The sequence below is a fragment of the Diabrotica virgifera genome, chromosome 6 (genome assembly GCF_917563875.1).
Source record: "Diabrotica virgifera virgifera chromosome 6, PGI_DIABVI_V3a".
In the NCBI taxonomy this organism is placed as follows: domain Eukaryota; kingdom Metazoa; phylum Arthropoda; class Insecta; order Coleoptera; family Chrysomelidae; genus Diabrotica; species Diabrotica virgifera.
The window spans coordinates 105,814,607-105,828,730 of record NC_065448.1 but is presented as its reverse complement, the minus strand read 5'-3'; the positions used below and the strand labels follow the sequence as shown (position 1 = coordinate 105,828,730).

Here is a 14,124-nt window from a genome sequence, read left to right as displayed (position 1 = left end):
ATCTCTTCCTATTCTGTACAACACCATATAGTTCATAATATGATCGGTCCGTGGTATTTTCAAAATTCTCCTAAAAAACCACGTCCAAAAGCTTCCAGCTTTCTCATTAAGTCCACATTAACAGTCCAAGCTTCTGCACTATAAAGAAGAATAGAGTGGATATAAAATTTTACCATCCGATAACGGATTTGCAGATCGAGTCTTTGGTTACTCAAGGTTACTCTTTGGTTACATCTTCAAAAGGGATAATCTTGATTGCTCTCTACTTGATCGAATTTCTGATTTCGGATTTAAATCTTTCGTAATCCAGACTAGAAAAGATTTTTCATTTTGCCCACTTGTTAAATATCTTCTTTTTTATCTGGATTTGTTATAACCCAATATAATATAATATAATATAATATAATATAATATAATATAATGGACCATATTTCTTTAAAAATTATGTAATATATTTTAGCGGGCATAAATTATTATTTTTTGCATGTACACCCAAGTAAGACAATAATTTATTATTACTATTACCTATTATTAACAGTCAAATTTCTTTGTCCAAATGCTTTAATATCATACTAGTAATGAGTATTTTTGTCAAAAAAATTTCTTGAACAGGGAAAAACTCCACCAAAAACATTCGCGGGTGCAATGTACTTACGCGTTATTATCTCCGGCCCGGGAGACATTTTGAAAATTTCATTTTGGCCCGCGTTTAAAAGTATTTGCCCACCCCTGCCCTAAAGGTATGTGACTTATGCAATTTACAAGTAATTGTTAGCCATTACTTCGTTATAATATGTTTCAATAACCAATTTCTCGACTGATGCTTTTGTAGTTTCTTAATTTATAGGATTATTTTATAAAATCTAGTTTTCTATAAGTATTCACCACTGATAACCATTATGATTGATGTGTTTATTTATATACTTATGTAAATCCTTAAACAACAAAACTTTGTAATGGCGTTTTGATTTACCTCATATTTCGATGTAATTAAAAAAACATCAATTACCTGGGGTCGGAGCCACTTAATGTTGTTCTTATGATTGTCCCACTCTTGTCCGAGTTCTACTTTTTCTACTTGAAATTGTGAGTCTTCGAATAATGCATTGTTCAGCAGATATTTCTTTCTAATTTCTTCATAATTTTGGAGAGCACCTCTAGCTTTTAGACCTGAATATTTTTCACCTAGCTAAAAAATATTAGATAATAATGAAGCCAAAAATTAATAAAAAATATGATTTGCTCCATATTATACTGAATTTGAACCGAAGAGAACAACTTCTAACCAAAATTTAATAAACTGATTATTTTTATTTGTTATAGTTTTCAGTGGTGGCTCGAGAGAGGGGGCAAGGGAGGCTTAGCCTCCTCATAAATTTTTTTCACACGCTACACTGTTTTGTTTATCTTGAATCGCGAAAAACAACAAGCACTCTTACTATTATACAAAGTGTAAATTCCACATTATCACTATAATATATCCATACGCACGGAGCGTTAGAATTAGAACGCATGATTGCGTCTCAGTTTTTTCATTATTATTGTAGGCAGGACCCTGGGTTATCCCGAGATGCATGAACGGAGACAAGAATCCGGCCAGCTTCCCTTGCTAAATCTCCGGGCAGCGTGTGATGGCACCGTGGATGGCACTGCTAGGAGACATGGTCTCCTTAAACGCTTCTTGCCTCCGTTGCATCTCGGGACAACCAATTTTAGGGTCCTGCAACTGTTGAACAACTTTTTCAAATAACTTTTTCCGATATCTGTAACGCGAAGCAAAATATTGGTAATTTAGCGTGTTTTCTGCGTACAAGCAGTAGGCCGCGTTTAGAATAAAAAAATTTCAGTTGAATATCTTAAAAAATGTGAACCTTCAGCTTGTATGAACTGCAAAACTTTAAATCTGTATTTATTTTGATATGCAGTTATATGCAGCCTGAGTTATAAATAGCTACACGTACAAAGAGGGAATTGTTAACAAATAAAGACAAAGACTTTGGTATTACACTTTTACAATTAGACTATTTTTAAAATGATATGATATTATGAAATTATGAATTATGATGATATTATGAAATGTAATTAAAAAATAGTCAAAAAATGGGTCCTTAAATTACATTTTTTAGGCGCATTTTTTACTAGTGCAAATTTGTCTAGATATTTTACAGTTATGTATAGCCTCTCCTATCGTAAAAATCACAAGCCGCCACTGATAGTTGTGTATTATAAAGTTTATTAATTTGTGCTGCTCCCTTTCTAATTTTCTAAAATATTTCAACTATACACACAGTTATTTTTCTTGACAGAAACCTCCCAAAAATACTGAATTGATTTTCAAGGAACAAATAGATAAGGGAGAGGTCACAGTTACTCTCTTTAATAGGTACGCGAATAAACGAAGAACTAAAAAGCCAAAAACCTAGAAATTTTGTGCAGTAAGATAAATCGTCATGCAACTTTTTGCATTCGATGAGAGAGAGTGTCAGGAAATTTTGTGAACTAAATTGATCTTCGGAAGATGAAAATTGCATTTTGTGCAGAAAAAAATGCATTTTCAAAGTACATCTCAAAGAGATGGAAAATGAAAAAATTATGGGAAATATTGCCGCAAACGAGTTAAATTTTTATATTCGGGAGTTTTGGTGATCACTGAGCACGAATTTAATGACGACGATGGTCTCCGAGGTACCTGATGCCCAGGGCGGTACTCGTCCGGAGGTTTCTGTTATAATCATTCAAAATCAGTTAATAAGCATTACTCGGGGGTTTTGAGGGTCGCTGAGCACGAATTTCATGACGGCAATGGTGCCAGAGGTATCATCGCCGTCACCGAGGTGGAACTCGCCGCCTGGAGTTTTATGTTATAATCATTCAAAAACAATCAATAACCATTACTCGGCAGTTTTGAGGGTCGCTGAATATGAATTTTTCATTAGTAAACTCTCTGAAAATACTTTTATAGTATATCTAAAAAAATTATCCAAAAATTATTTTTAAATTTTGGCGGTTTTAAAGCAGTTGCCAGGTGATATATGTAACGAAGTCGTTGCGTTTCGTTGCTCCAGGTAACTATCAGTCGAAGAAAAAGAGTTCGCTTTTTAAAACATTTTTATTCGGAATCAAAATAAACAGAAGATACGATAATTAGCCTTAATTACTCATTAAGTTCGTTAATAAAATATATTTATAATCTCTACGCATCGAGTTTATTGTTCGGGCCGATGTGACGATATTTTTGTACATGAATTAATGATTCTGACGATCGCGCGAAATAGAAATTGCTTTTATTAATACGACATGAATGCAAAAGGAAAGGGGAGAAAGGAGATCCCGCTCACCTCGCCGGATTGGAAAGAGATATGTATAAAGGATATATGATCACCGCTCATATAAGGATAGGTAAAAGGATAGGTAAGAAGAAAACTGTCGGATTCGCTCAGCTCGCCAAAACGACAGCGGAAAATAATCGGTACATAAACTCACCTCTTGTAACTCGCTGCTGTCTATTATACTGCGATCTACGCTCCAAGAATAATAATCAACTAGGCTTTTCGATCCGATTTTTATATCGTTCGAAACACGTGTTTTACTTAAATCATTGGCGTACTCTAGACGATAAAATTATATTATCGTCACATATATATTCTATGGGTGGTATGAATAAGCACATAAGTCAAAAAAGGAAAAAAAAATTTAAGTCATATCCTTCTTCTAACCATGCTTACCCGTGGTTGTGTAAAATGATATAAGTCAAAAACTTTTATATCTCTATGAAAAATGACTGTGAAAACCCACATCAGTCAAACTGAAATAATAATGATAGTGTATTATCACGTAAGTCGACTTATGTGCTCTTACGCCTACATCAATTTGTTGTGAATATAAACATAAGTCTGACTTATGTGTATTTACTCTTAGAATTTAACCATTTAATCTTGGCAATTAAAAAGAGAAAAGCAGACATATGTGACGAATGCGATAAATTTAAATTGAAACTGGACCTTGCTAAAAATGATGCGGCTAAAACTGAAATTATAAGTCAAAGGTACTATCACTTATTTTTGGCAGATGAGACTTACAAACAAAAACAAAAAGATAAAGAACTAGCAAAAGCCAATGAAGCTATTAGCTGCTTGACGATGGATTTACAACAGTGCTTTGCTACTCCATTTTTAACTAATTCCATTTCATTCTATAAGCGTCAGCTATGGACGTATAATTTAACAATCCATGATAATACAACAGGTAAGTCATTTTGCTACATGTGGTACGAGACTATCGCAGCTCGTGGAGCCAACGAAATTGCGTCTTGTCTTTACAAGCGTATTCAAACCTTAGCCCTTACTATTAAAAAGTAATCATATACTCAGATACTTGTGGGGGACAGAACAAAAATTCATTTGTGACTGCGATGTTAACGTTAGCCTTACAAAAGTTCCAAAATCTTGATGTTATAGAACATAAATTTATGGTTTCTGGGCATTCCCATATGGAAGTGGATGGTGACCACGCTATTATAGAAAGAAAAAAGAAAACAACCAATACTTTAATCAGCCATTTTTATGATTGGTATCAATTGGTTCGCTCTTGCGGACCAAGGTTTACCGTTGTCGAAATGACCCAGACCGACTTTTTTTCATTCTCAGCTATGTTAAAAGGCCCACTTGTAAAATGGAAGAAGGATGTAGCAAAGAATGACTTTAAATGGCAACCTGTACGATGTTTCCAGTACACTAAAAATTTTAACGAAATCAATTTTAAAAGTAGCTTAGACGAATATGAACCATACCAACAAATATCATTTTTACGCATTAACGCAGCTTAAAAATGGCTAGATGAAGGAAGCAATGTTCCACAGATTACAAACATGCCATTGCCAATTTCCGAAGAAAAGAAAAGGGATTTTTTGGCACCACTTGACTACATTCCACCTGTTTTTTATGATTTTTATAGACAATTTCCGTCTTCTTCAAAGTCAACATTAACCGATCCCGATGTAGAAGCATTTGATGAAGATGGTAACAACTGATGTGTATAAATGCCTTTTAACATAAATATGGACTTTCTGTAAGAAGCAGTGTTAATTTGATGATTTTGTTCTTGATTACTTTAGAATATTACATTATTTTTGGTTAATTTGTTATACATATTTCATTTATTGTGAAAAAACACATAAGTCATTTTTTATACTCAATGTGGGTGACAAATGGAATAAGTCAATCAAAACTCATGAAAAAATGTATATTTGTAATTGATTTTCTACAAGACATATGTAATACATTAAATCACGGTAAGTTATAAAATTTGATGAACGGGTGCTTCATAATCTTTTTGACTTATGTGTTTATTCGCACCGCCGATAGAATGTTAAAGACAATAACCAGGCATTGTCGTGAATATGCATTTTCCCTGGTCACTAACCCATGGTTTCCATGGTTTTCATTATTAACCGGTCAATAACGACAGTGGCCAGAAGCAAATGACCAATGTTGATAAATAAATGAAATTATCCATGATGTATTATTTTTTATTTAAAACAACTTTTTTATCCTGTTAAAATAGTTTTGACAAGACAAACCACAGCATTTTAAATTACAAATTTTATTGTTTGCACGACATGCACACTTAATATTTTTATAACCACCTTTGAATTGGCTACGTTTGTAGCCTTGACTCCTTAAAATACTTTTCTACTGCAGTTTGTCTTAAGAGTTATTTCCTTCTCTTTTATTGAGTCAGTTATGTTTTCCAACAAAAATTCAAACTGTACCAGGCAACCAGGTATCTTAAGTTGTGCTCACAACGAGGCGCCGACCCTCGCTTCCTGGTATCCCTCGTACTCCTCGTACCATATTATCGATCGCCAGATGCATTATTTTAAATGCGAGCGTTCACCAAAATGCGTAGGATACTAAGCTCTAGGCTAGGATACGATGCGATAGTCTCCGTAGTGAATGCACCCTTTTGAGACCATCGCCGATATGAAATTCGGGCTCAGCGACCACCAAATTCCCGGAGTAATCGTTATTGACTAATTTTGAATGCATATAAACTAAAACTCCAGACGACGAGTTCCACCCTGGGCACCAGGTACATCATAGACCACCGCCGTCACGGAATTTTTGCTCAGCGACCCCGAAAACCGTCGATGAATGGTTATTGACTAATTTTTAATGATTATAACATAAAACTCCAGGCGACGAGATTCATCCTGGGCACCAGGTACGTCGAAGTCCATCGTTTTTATGAAATTCGTGCTCAGCGACTCCCAAAACGCCCGAGTAATGGGTATTGATTGATTTTGAACGATTTTATTATAACATAAACCTCGGAGACCATCGCCGACATGTAAATGCTGTTCAGCGATCTCAAAACCCCCGAGTATTAAAACTGATCTCATTTACGTCAATATTTCCTGAGTTATAAATTTTTCATTTTCCATCTCTTCGAGATGAACATTCAAAATTCATTTTTCTTAAGGGGATGGGTAGGTACGTATTTTCGGCTGCAATGCTATTCAAGTGGGGATTCATTTATTTTTCGAATCCTGAAAAAACTAATAAGTAGGTATTTTTGAAAAATTTAAACGCAGAATGAAATATTACGTTATTAGCGAGGGCCGAAAGTCCCTGAGAACTTCTATAATGTTTATTTTAATAAGCTACAGGGGTACAGACAGGGGTGAAAAACTAAGAGAAAATTTAGTGTGATTTTTAATTTCAAATATCTCATTCAAAATATACTTTTTATTTATTCTAAGGGACTTTCGGCCCTCCGTAATAATTTAGTCTTTCATTCTGAGTTTAAATTTTTCAAAAATATTTAAGTATTAGTTTTTCAGGATTCGAAAAAAATTAACACAATGTCCGTGGTAATATTTTCCAAATCTATCTTTGTCTTACAACTCAATCAGTCGAATAGAATATTGTCAGCATATTGTCAGTCAGTCAGACAGTGACAATCAGTGACAATTTTAAATATTTGACATGGCATTGGGAATATTTTGAGTTATCGATTAAATAATATTGATATACAGGGTGTAACAAAAATACAGGTCATAAATTCAATCACATATTCTGGGACCAAAAATAGTTCCAATGAACCTAACTTACCTTAGTACAAATATGCACAGAAAAAAAGTTATAGCCCTTTGAAGTTACAAAATAAAAATCGATTTTTTCGAATATATCGAAAACTATTAGAGATTTTTTATCGAAAATGGATATGTGGCATTCTTATGACAGGAGCATCTTAAAGAAAAATTATAGTGCAATTTGTGCTCCCTATAAAAATTTTATGGGGTTTTGTTCCCTTAAACCCCCCAAACTTTTCTGTACGTTCCATTTAAATTATTATTGTGATACCATTAGTTAAATTCAATATTTTTAAAACTTTTTTAGCTCTTAGTATTTTTTCGATAAGGCAGTTTTTATCGAGTTGCAGCTTCTTTTTTAATATGTTTACATATAAATTTTATGGGGCTTTTGTTCCTTTAAACCCCCCAAATGTTTGTGTACGCTCCAATTAACATATTACTGCGATACCATTAGTTAAACAAAATGTTTTTAAAACTTTTTTGCCTCTTTGTATTTTTTCGAGAAGGCACCTTTTATCGAGATATGGCTTCTTTTTTAATACGGTTCAAAATATACCTAAAAATGTAAATCATACATAAATTTTCATATTATTACCAAGTCTCCATAATCGTACTTAACAATATACAGGGTGCACCAAACCTCTGGTCTTCTTTGATTACGGCTAAACTATGAGATATACAAAAAAATGTTTTTTAACAAAACTAATGTGTATCAAACAGGTCTATAATTTAAAATTATTTTCAATTATACAGGGTGAGTCAGAACGACGGTATGAACCAAAGTTGTATTTTTTTAAATGGAACACCCTGTATATTAAATCATTTTTGAATATATTATTTAAAAATATGAAAAATTTGTATAAGGTCTTATAGGTCTAAAGTTAATAATTTTCGAAATATTTACATTTTTATTGAGAAAAATGGTAGTATTTATAGGGTTGTGGATTATGTTTCCAAGGAAATAAAAATTTGGGTGATAGGTCAAAGTTTTTAAAATATAGTGTTATTTTTAAATAATTTAATATTTTTTACTTTTAGCCATAAAAAATACAGTGTGATCACTATTTGCAAATACAAAATTTTCTCATTTTTTTAAATGGGACACCCTGTATATTACTTTTGCGTTTTGTAGTAAATATTACAACCTTTCTTTTGGTATAAGGTTGTATGTACCTAGCATGTTTCGTTTTGTAGATATTTAAAAAAAAACTATAGATTTTACGTGTTTGCGGATTTTTTATTTAAAAATTTTTTTGCAAAAAAATAATTAGAATCTGGTTTTAGAAACATACACTAAAATATAAAATATGAAGATAAAAACGTAATTAAAGATTAAAATAAATCGTATGCTAGTACAATTCAATTGAATATAATAACTTTAAATTATTTTACAAAAAATATTTTACCATATTAATGAATGCATAAATTAGTTACTAAATTAAATAAACAACCAAATTTTAAATCAACCGTAGTAATTTTTCTACTACAGCAACTTTCCTGTACCAAATTAATTGTTAGTTAAATTGTATTTAGTTAAACTTTTAATTTACCTTTTAAATTTACTTACATACATCTTGAGAATATAAAAATTATTATAAAGTATGCTTTGAAACAAATGAATGTTAAATGTATCATCCAAATTATTTATTAATATAAATAGTATTTACTGGTGTCACAAAAACTGGGAATACTTTTGTAGTTGAAATTTTTGTAACAATTTTTTTTTATTTTAAATTTTAATTTTTTAACCGAAACATTTTAGATATGACATTTGTTTTGGGCGAAACCATTAGAAATTATTACCAGATTTTGTGACACGAGTAGGTACATAGATACTATTTACTTCTTAATATACTTCCATAACGTTCATTTGTTTCAAAGCATACTTTATACGTTCTCAAGATGTAGGTAAATTAAAAAGGTATTAACTGATCTTACTCGTAAATACAATATAACTAACAATTAATTTGGTATAGGAAAGTTGCTGCGGTAGAAGAATTACTACGATTGATTTAAAATTGGGTTGTTTATTTAATTTAGTAACTAATTTATGTATTCATTAATATGGTAAAATATTTTTTGTAAAATAATTTAAAGTTATTAAATTCAATTGAATTGTACTAGCATACGATTTATTTTAATCTTTAATTACGTTTTTATTTTCATATTTTATATTTTAGTGTATGTTTCTAAAACCAGATTATAATTATTTTTTTTGCAAAAAAATTTTTAAATAAAAAATCCGCAAAAACGTAAAATCTATAGTTTTTTTAAAATATCTACAAAACGAAACATGCTAGGTACATACAACCTTATACCAAAAGAAAGGTTGTAATATTTACTACCAAACGCAAAACTAATATACAGGGTGTCTCATTTAAAAAAAATGAGAAAATTTTGTATTTGCAAATAGTGATCACACTGTATATTTTATGGCTAAAAGCAAAAAATATTAAATTATTTAAAAATAACACTATATTTTAAAAACTTTGACCTATCACCTAAATTTTTATTTCCTTGGAAACATAATCCACAACCCTATAAATATTAGCATTTTTCTCAATAAAAATGTAAATATTTCGAAAATTATTAACTTTAGGCCTATAAGACCTTATACAAATTTTTCATATTTTTAAATAATATATTCAAAAATGATTTAATATACAGAGTGTTCCATTTAAAAAATACAACTTTGGTTCATACCGTCATTCTGACTCACCCTGTATAATTGAAAATAATTTTAAATTATAGACCTCTTTGATACACATTAGTTTTGTTATAAACATTTTTTTGTATATCTCATAGTTTAGCCGTAATCAAAGAAGACCAGAGGTTTGGCGCACCCTGTACAAATATGTGGTGGATTTGACAAATATTCAAAATATCTCGATAAAAACTGACTTTTCGAAAAAGTACTAAGAGCCAAAAAAGTTTTAGAAATATTGTGTGTAAGTAATGGTACTACAATAATAATTTATTTGGGGTTTAAAGGAACTAAACCCCCATAAAATTTTTATAGGGTGTCCAAATTTCCCTATAATTTTTTCCTAAGATGCTACTGTCGTAAGAATGGTATATGTCCATTTTCAATAAAAAAACTTTAATAGTTTTCGATATATTGAAAAAAATCGATTTTCATTTTGTAACTTCAAAGGGTTGTAACTTTTTTTATATGCACATTTGTACTAAGGTAAGTTAGGTTCAATCAAACTATTTTTGGTCCCAGAATATGTGGTTAAATTTATGACCTGTATTTTCGTTACACCCTGTATAGTGTATTTGATAAATAATTGATTTAAGATAAAACGTGAACTTAATAAACAGTTATTTATGATATAAGTGTTAAAAGTACAATTTTAAGGCACGCATGTGAAAGTTTGCAAAATGAGCGAAGCGAATTCTGCAATTCATATGAGTTCCTTAAAAATATACTTTTTAACACGTATATCATACATTTTTTCTTCAAACGTCTTATGTCAACAATTATAATAATTTATTCATTCTCAATTACAGGACAATATCTACAAAAACTTTTACTTGAACTTGACTGACATTCCATTTTTATATTTTTCTTGACATTACATCAAAACTGCCTATGAAACTGTACTGTCAATACGTAAATCATAACAACTATGGACAACATCTTACTTTTATTGTTGTATATTCTAACAAATTTTAATAGTTCTTTTCTACAAACGTGTTAAAAATGCAATAATACAGTTTAAATTAAATTTTAAAAAACCTTTTAAACCACCTTTTTCAAATTGCTCAAGTTGTACTATTAATATTAATGTTATTAAATGAAATATAAATATTTTGACGTTTCACAATTTGACAATTCACTTTTAACTGCAGTGCCTTAAAATTTTTAAAGCACTAGTGCTTTAAAGAAGCATTTTTAAAGCTCATATGGAGTGCTAAAAATTGCATTTTTAACACGGTTGTAGAAAAAAGTTATTTATTGTGTATTATTTGTGGAAGATCCAAGCAGAGAATACATCAGAATAATATATTCTGTGATCCAAGTATTTTGTTGTTAAAGATGTTCGAAATTGTAAGCGTTCCATAGTAACAACATATTATTAAAAAATGACTTTAACGCTTTTCCTCTTTTCTCGATTGAGTATTAGTTTTTGTTGTAAATATAAATTATTACAATCACTGAATACATATTTAGTGAAAAAATTATCACATTTATTAACTGAATTAATAATTTGCAATTATACAAATAACAGTTATCCAATAACATTCAAAAGCCATCTCTTTAAAGTTAATGATGACATTGTCAAGTAGAAGGACATTCTAGTAATGTTTACATATCCATACCAGTGTGAATTTTACTACACGTAATTTGCCGTGTAAAGGCAGAAAATTAGGGATAGCCGCAAAATATTTGCGAATTATGTACCGATGGCCATAAGCCCAAAATGCCATTTTCATCTCCCGGAGATCAATTTAGTTCACACAATCTGGCATTCTCCCAAATCGTATGCAAAAAGTTGCATGACGATTCATCTTATTGCACAAAATTAAAACTCGCCTTTTAAATAATTTGTAAGCAGATATTGTAAGCACATAAAAATAGTTCTGTATTTTATCATGTTTTATCATTAAATTGTATTAGTTAAGTTCTCTACAGAAATACCATAAAATATTTTTAATAATTTAGTGGATACTTAGGTTGTACTTACCATATAAATTTTTTGTGAATCAAAACCGCAACTCATTTTTTCCACTAATTATTATCCTTAACCTTTAACTAAATTGCATAACCATGCACTGACAAATTCCACATAGAGTCGAAACAGGTATGTTCGATTTATTATCTTATCAAAAATAAAAATTTATCTATAATTTCTATACCTGAATTTTATCTTTTTTAATTAAATGGATTATAACTTACAACAAACAAACATATAAGCAATTACACAGTTGAAGAATAATTTATTATTTATTATCAAAAAAAATTTGATGGTAATACATAGTAGGAAAATAGTAAAAAATAGTAGTAAAAATATTATTTTTTATATACTTGCTTAAAATTTGAAAGCCAGTGATTCAATTGAATATTTCATCTCAAAAATACTCCTTATTTATTTATTACTCCGAAATATCATTTTTTTCAAATATTTTGTTGGGTTTAATCTCATTATAGTTATAAAAGTAATTATTCACCAGTTCGGTTTCCAGAAAGGAGACCACTATGAAAATACTGTTCGGAAAATTATTTAGTGCTTATTTACATATTTTGTCTTTATTGTTCTTAATATTTTTAACATTACACATTTAGGTAGGTATCTGGCAGATTAAATTGGCAGATCTACATACATATTAGATGAAAGCTGCAATATGAGAACCACACGTGTGGGAATGCCATTAATTTTAACCCCGAATCGTATATTTTACGATATTACGTCTTTAATTTCATATTACTTGGATAAGAATGCGAACGGAGATTTCGACTAATTCCCATGCGTTTTCTTAACTCTTCTACTAACGTAGAATTCTAGAATTCTAAAAAGAAGAAAGGCAACATAGGTATTACCGTATTACACACACCTCCCCTGAAGAGGTCAGACAAAGCAAGGGTCATCATCATTAGCCCATAGTCGTCCACTGCTGAACATAGGCCTCCTCGAAAAACTTCCATTCAGATCTATCCTGCGCTACTGCAATCCAGTTTGTACAAATCCTCTTGATGTCGTCAGTCCATCTTGTGGGTGGTCTTCCCGGGTTTCGTCTATCCACTCTCGGTCTCCACTCTAAGATTTTTTTGGTTTACCTATCATCTCTCATTCTAGCGACGTGTCCTGCCCACTTCCATTTAATTTTGGCTATGTGTTTTATTATGTCTTCTACACCACTTCTTCTACGAATTTCTTCGTTTCTTACCCTATCTCTTAACGTTATGCCCAACAATGATCTTTGCATTCTACGTTGCGTCACTTGTAGTTTTCGTGCAGATGTCCTTGTTAGGGTAAGTGTCTCTGCGCCATATGTAAGAACAGGCAGGACACATTGATTAAAGGCTCTTCTTTTTAAGCTGATAGGTATATCACCTTTAAAAATATCACGTAGTCTTCCATATGCTGCCCATCCCAGAGTTATTCTTCTTAGCAGCTCAGCAGTTTGATTGTCCCTGCTAATTTTTACCGTATGTCCAAGGTATATGTAGCTGTCAACAACTTCAATTTCGACGTCTTCTACCTTTAAAGGATGGCTCGGAACTAAATTCGTCATCATTTTGGTCTTTTGGCAATTAATATTTAGACCTATTTTACGTGCTGCATCGCGGAGTTCATTCAACATATCATTGGAAGTTTTTAGGTCATCTGAAATCAGAACAATATCATCTGCGAATCGTAGATGGCTAAGCATCTCACCATCGATATTTATTCCTTTATTTTTCCATTTCAGTGATTTCAAAGCATGTTCAAGTACAGTAATGAACAACTTAGGCGACATAGTATCTCCCTGTCGAATACCTCTCCTGATATATATCTTATTAATAGGAACGTGCAGATTTATAGTTGTAGCATTTCGGTATATATTTTCTATAATATTAGTGTACCTATGATCAATTCGACACTCTTCCAATGCCTTAAGTAGTGCGGGTAATTCGATAGTATCAAACGCTTTATGGAAGCCTATAAACGTTAGAACTAGAGGTCTATTGTATTCAATTGATTTTTCAGTCAAAACTTTGATGCACTGTAGGTGGTCAGTTGTACCGTAGTTGGGGCGAAAACCAGCCTCTTCTTTTGGTTGGTACAGCTCAAATTTTGCTTCCAATCGATTGGTTATTATTCTGGTGTACAGTTTGTATAAATGGTTGAGTAGAGAAATTGGCCTGTAATTCTCTAGGTTCATGTTGTCACCCTTTTTATGCAGAAGAATTGTAATTGAGTTATTCCAAGCTATAAGAATTTTTTGACTATACAAGCAGAGATTGAAGAGGTCTTGTATTTTTTTCAGAAGAGAAGTTCCGCCAAGTTTTATAGCTTCTGTAACTATTCCATCATCTCCCG

The 14,124-nt window shown here is 31.3% G+C and overlaps 1 protein-coding gene across 1 annotated transcript in view; it reads right to left on the bottom strand.

Moving 5' to 3' along the window:
- LOC114330441 (calpain-A) overlaps positions 1-11,914 on the bottom strand; it is a 134,812-nt gene extending 122,898 nt beyond the window's left edge. Inside the window, exons 1-2 of the mRNA XM_028279778.2 lie at positions 11,788-11,914; positions 1,010-1,189 (exon numbers count right to left, since the gene is read on the bottom strand). Coding sequence (XP_028135579.2) covers positions 1,010-1,189; positions 11,788-11,823 — 216 coding nt within the window. The 5' untranslated portion in view covers positions 11,824-11,914. The remainder of the gene's footprint in view (positions 1-1,009; positions 1,190-11,787) is intronic.
- Between the last annotated feature and the right edge of the window lie 2,210 nt (positions 11,915-14,124).